Below are 5,633 nucleotides of genomic sequence, written 5' to 3'. Positions count from 1 at the left end.
TTGACTGACGTGGGGGGGGGGATGTCACTTATAGCGGGAAGTACCAGGTTAGGTGGCTCTTATTCCTTTCTCTTCGGCTTAGTGCCGTAGTCGGCCCTGAACAAATTCACGTTCTGGTTAACTTCATAGCAGTCAGCAAAACGAAACGCGCGGGGCCTCGAATGCTGCCCATGAAAGCCCTTGAAGGACGGCTTGTAGAGGAGCGGGGCAGCGTCGGTAAAGCGGACAGGAAACCGCGCTTCTACTCCCTCTCCGCTCTTCTTTCCCCGATTACGCCGCCCGGTTTGCTTTTTTTTTTTTTTTTAAACGGGCCAAGCGTAAGATCTGACTGGAGAAACTTCTCGTTCTAAGGCCTCCCAGCGCCCGAAGACCCGAACCGGCTAGTGGTGGCTTTGGGTTTGCGCATCCGCTGAGGAAGGCTTAGCACGGAGTCTCTCCAGTCGCTGCCCCCCCCCCACCCCCAGCAGCACGCGCCTCTTGCTGCTCCAGATTGGCCGCGGTTCCCTTTCAATACCCAGAGGTTAATTTCCTTGACAAAGGTGGCGGGGCAGACAGAGGAAGACCTCCTTGGGCAGACAGACCCTTTCTCTCTCCCCGGCTTTGGCTACTTGATTAGAACCCTTGATTTAGCATCAGATGTCAAACAGCAAAATGCCCTCACTGGATTAAAATGCATGAGCCCCCTCCGGCTCCGTCCTTTCTCTCGCTCCCTCCCTGAGACGCCAAGGGCGCCTTCATCAACTTTAAAGAGTCTGTATCAGAATGGCGACCCACCATCAGCCCACTTAAACCGAATGAATTCGGTTTTGAACCATCTGGTGCTTTGAGGAGGAGGGGGCGATTCTCTGCCCCTTTTGAAATGCAGCCCAGCTCCTCCTCGAAGACTGCTCAGGAGAATATCGGATCAAGGCCAGAAGGTGGAAAGAAACAATCCGATCTACCGACAGGAAGCCGAAATAAACGGGCACGGTTTCCAAAGAATTCGGCTCACTATAATTACACCTTACAGGGGGGCAAAGCAGTTAGAAAATAGAATTTCGAACCTGGCAGGCAGAAGGCAGAAGAGTCCAGACGCGGCAGACTGAAGGGGTCCTGGGGTGTTGTTTGGGGGCCCCCGAGAGCCTCTGATTGCAAGAGTAGGGAAAATGGTGTCGCTGCTTCCCTAGCCGGGTGGAAAGCTGGCCAGGAGGGGAATTTAAGCCGCGGAGCTGCACAGTCGCTGTTGTTCCAGAAAGCCCCTGGGTTTTGAGTCGGACTTGTTGCAAAGACTTGTAGTCAGATCCTGTCCCTAACTAGAATCCGAAGATGGCTGGAAGAGAAGGAGCCCTCCCTCCCACCCGGATGGTCTTAGAAAAGCAAGTAAAAGCTTCATTGCTCAGGATGCTCTTAGGCCCAAGGTGTTACCTGTATTTACAGTACAATTCCATATCAAAATGTCTTATCGAGTCAAGGCACAAAAGCTCATTCCACTCTGCTCAATATGGCCTGTACACATTTATAAATGCATTAATGCTTGAACGTGGTAAACAGTTGAAGCAGCAGGGACATGACATGCGCACCCTCCAAGGCAGCGGCGGTTCCTTCCTGAGCGTCTACGCTACAGCGCACATCTTTGCGGTCTGAAACAGCCACAGGTCTCCCCGGCTGTCCTCTGCCTGCGGTTCTTCGAACTGGAAAGGAAATCGCCTATGAGCGCCTGGGATTTCGCTTCCTCACCACCACCACACCGGTTGGCCTGATAAATTAAAAATGGCAATACCCCACTGAACTTTATGGGTTTACTGTTGAGTAGGTTTGCACAGGATTAAGCTGGACGGCAGGGAAGAGAGTTGCGAGAGGAGGGGGCTTTTTTCCTCAAAAGCGCCAGCGCAGCCGCAGTGCTTTCTGCGGACAAAGCTCTTCGCCGCGAGAAACCTTTGCCTTGGCAAAGACAACACGCGGCTGGAGGCGAGGCCGGGCTGGCGCGCGTCGCCTTGTCCTCCTTTCCTCCCCTCCCCACCTCCCTCCCACCCACCCCGCCCACCCCCACCCATGTGTGGCGCTGGGCTGCTTCTGTTCCGCCACTAAAAGCTCGCGCGCCCCACGATTTCTATAGCCGTCCCTTTCCTCAGGATTTTCCTGGCCCCGGAGGGCTTTTAAACAATTGCCGTCCTTCTCTTGGTCAGCATCGTTCGTGGCTCCCTCCTTTTCTCCCGCCTGCATTTTGCCCTCTCCTCTACATATTTCGACTCATTCTTCTCTTTTGTTGCTATTTTGCTCGCGGAGGTGTGGGCAACTCTCCCCCCCCCAACTGCCAACACACTCGTCCTCCCCATCCCTTATTGTCATGCTGATGGCTATTTCGATTTGGCAGCTCTTGTGCCCCGCCTGGAGAAAAGACACAAAAGGGAGGCACGTGCGCCTTCCCATAGAAAAGCAGCAGACCGTGAAAGGAGGCGGAGCTGGGCGTGTGCCTTTTGGGGGACGAGGAGGGGAGGGGGAAGGGAGGCCTAAGAAAAGAAAAGGAGGGGGAGGAAAAACAAAAAGAAAAGAGAAGCGCCGAACCCCTCAGGTACATCTGCTGCGCTCTACCTAGCTCAGCCACTCGCTCGGCGGGCGCCTGCCCCCTTTCTGCCTCAAAGCCAATGGAGCAGCCGCGGGAAGCGCTGATTGGTTCCGGGAAGGAGCAGGAGGCCAGAACAATGCTGTCCTCCCCCCTTAAAAAGCGGGCGGTGAGGCTGGGCGACTGGGGGGGCAACATCACCGAGTCTCGGCGGCCGTGGCGCTCTGGCGGGGACGCCCGGGGAGTCCGCCGCAGTACAGACTGCCAGCGTGCGAAGTGAGGAGGCGAAGCGAAGCCTCCTCCTCCTCCTCCTCGGTTTCTCTCGCTCTCGTTTGGCTCGGCTGACGGAAGGAAGGCGGGCTGGTCGAAGAAGGACCCGGCTGGATGCTAGCACCGCGCTTGCCGCTCAGAGACTGAGGAAGTAACATCACCAGCCGCAGACGCCTTCCGGAGCTGCCCGAGGATGCCCCGGGGCTTTTTGGTGAAGAGGAGTCGCAGACCTACGCCCATCTCTTACCGGACGCGTTGCTCCTGCTACCCGGCGGCTGGGCTGGAAGGAGGCGATCCGGTGCAGCTCTTGGTTCCTCCACCTTTTCCCGCCCCTCAGTTCCCCAGCGCGGCTTCTGTCTCGGAATCCGTTGAAGCGGCGCTTCTGCCTGCGCCCGCGGTGCCGCAGTTTGGGACGCCGGAGGGCCCCTCTTCGCCGGCGCCGCTGCACAGTCCAGCGCGAGCGGTGAGCGAGGAGCGTAGCCTCCACCTGGCCTCGCCCGTCTCGGCCGAGTCCTTTCCGGCGCCGGAACCGTTACTCTTGGGCCCTGGAGGAGAGCTCAAGCTTTGGGCAGTCGCGGCCGCCGCCGCCGCCGCCCTCGCTTCTGGCCCGCCGCCCGGCCCTCAGCGCAGCCATGGGCCGAGCCCAGGCGCGTCGAAGCGGTCTCAGGGCAGAAAGGCCAAGGCGGCGCGCAAGTTGCACTTCGAGGACGAGGTGACTACGTCGCCGGTGCTGGGGCTGCGGATCAAAGAAGGGCCGCCGGAGCCTGCTCTAGCGACGCAGCAACTGCAGCAGCAGCCGCCGACTGGCTCGGCCGCGGGGCTGAGAGCGGGGAGCGCGCAGCCGCTGGGCGAATTCATCTGCCAACTGTGCAAGGAACGCTACCCGGACCCGCTGGCTCTGGCTCAGCACAAGTGCTCGCGTATCGTGCGCGTCGAATACCGCTGTCCCGAGTGCGACAAGCTCTTCAGCTGTCCGGCCAACCTGGCCTCGCATCGCCGGTGGCACAAACCGCGGCCAGTCAACGGCCCCCCGACCAAGGTCAAGCCTGTTCCGGAGGAGACGGCCAAAGGAGGGGGCGGCGGCGGCGGCGGCGGCAACAGTAGTAGTAGCAGCAGCGAGCGGGATACGCCGAGTCCCGGGAGTGGTGGGGGCGGCAACAGTGGAGAACCGGAGGCCGCCGGAGCCGAGGAATTCGCCTGCCCGCGTTGCGCCAAGCGCTTCCGACGCCAGAGCGCCCTGCGTAAGCACCTGCCGCTCCACCACGAGCCCCTTGACGGCTTGTCCCAGGCTCGGCCGCCTCCCGAGGCCTGTCTGGAAGAGGCGGCGGCCGGCCACAGCCCGCTGAGCTTGTCCGGGGAGTGCCACCTCTGCCCAGTGTGCGGGGAGACCTTTCCCAGTAAGAGTGGTCAGGAGCGTCACCTCCGCGTGCTCCATGCTGCCCAGGCCTTCCCCTGCAAATACTGCCCAGCGACGTTTTACAGCTCGCCAGGCCTCACCCGACACATCAACAAATGCCATCCCTCGGAGAACCGGCAGGTCATCTTGCTCCAGGTTCCCGTTCGCCCAGCCTGCTAGAGGGAGTCCCGCAGTGCCTTGCCTCCAGCACCAACACCACCGCCGCCCCGCCCGCCCGCCCGCCCGCTAGACCGACCTGCGGAATGGCAAGGACTGTTAGACTTGGCTGGCCCTTCCTGCGGGAATCCGGCCGGGTCAGTTTGCCAACCAGCGACGATCCTTCTTCAGCTGCTGCTGCTGCTGTTTCGTAGGGCTCCCCCCTCCCCGACCCCTGCCAGCCACTGAGCATCAGTTTGATGCTGGGGTTTATGGCGCCTAGCCGTGCCGCTCGGAGGGCGCGCTCTGGAGCAGCCCCTTCCCTCTTTTCCCTGCACCCGGGAGCTGCTCCAAGGTCCGAGCTGTTTTAATGGGAAAAAATCCCCGCTCTCTCTCCCGCTGCCCCAAGTGAATCTTAAGGAATGATGATGGATGCCTTTACATTTCACAGGCTGTGAACTGAACATTTACCTACTTGATTAGCTTTATTATGGCTTGTGAACTGCTGGGATCTGGCTTTACCTTTTCGTTGTTGTTGGTTGGTTCGTTTCCTTAAATTTTATTTTGTATGTGAACAAAATCAAACCGCTTAAAGATATAACTTTGGTTAGTATAGCCACAATTGCCTTGACTTTATTGTTGTTGAAAAATGTTGTAGACGCTGCCTTAATATTATAAAATGCCAACCGTTCCGGTTTCTTTCTTTTTTGAACTAGAGATATTTGTTGACACTCTGTGTATATGTTGATTTATGCGCAATGGTTATTTATTGGTTATTTATTAATTATGGTGTTTATATCATTTTTGATGTGCTTTGCCTTTCTCTTACCATTTCACTGTGCTCTTAAGTGCTGCAGTCCCAAACTCACCTCCCTGGACGTAAGTCCTTCTGAAATCTGTGGGGCTCATTTCTAGGTAAAGATACATGGGGTTGCACCATTACCTTCTTTTTTTAAAAAAAAAAACAAATCTGCTGAAAGGGATTTAACTTTTATATCTAGAATAAACATACAACTGCAACTCTTATTCTTGCTTGGAGAGCTCTCAAACAGCTCAGCTTACTTTTAGATGCAATCTCTTTTCTACACACATTATTTTCTTAACTGTTAGCTATTTATAGAATGCTTCAATAGAACTGTTTTAACTGTATAATTATTTATTCAAATAAAATATTTTCAAATTCAAGTGTACATTGTTTCCTTTTTTTCATTTTTCTATGCTTTATCCATTCCTACAGAATGGCCATTAACCATTCTGGTTGGCCAAATT

At 56.2% G+C, this 5,633-nt stretch overlaps 1 protein-coding gene across 1 annotated transcript; it reads left to right on the top strand.

Moving 5' to 3' along the window:
• Nucleotides 1-3,005: 3,005 nt before the first annotated feature.
• On the top strand, nucleotides 3,006-4,388 carry INSM1 (INSM transcriptional repressor 1). Its single transcript, XM_070939136.1, has one exon. The coding sequence runs from the start codon at nucleotides 3,006-3,008 to the stop codon at nucleotides 4,386-4,388; it is 1,383 nt and encodes a 460-aa protein (XP_070795237.1).
• The last annotated feature ends 1,245 nt before the right edge of the window (nucleotides 4,389-5,633 follow it).

This window comes from Pituophis catenifer, unplaced genomic scaffold (assembly GCF_029215685.1).
Source record: "Pituophis catenifer annectens isolate HBS135680 unplaced genomic scaffold, rPitCat1.0.hap2 SCAF_3, whole genome shotgun sequence".
Lineage (NCBI taxonomy): Eukaryota > Metazoa > Chordata > Lepidosauria > Squamata > Colubridae > Pituophis > Pituophis catenifer.
Note: the sequence above shows the minus strand (reverse complement) of the source record. Positions and strands in the feature narration are given on the sequence as shown.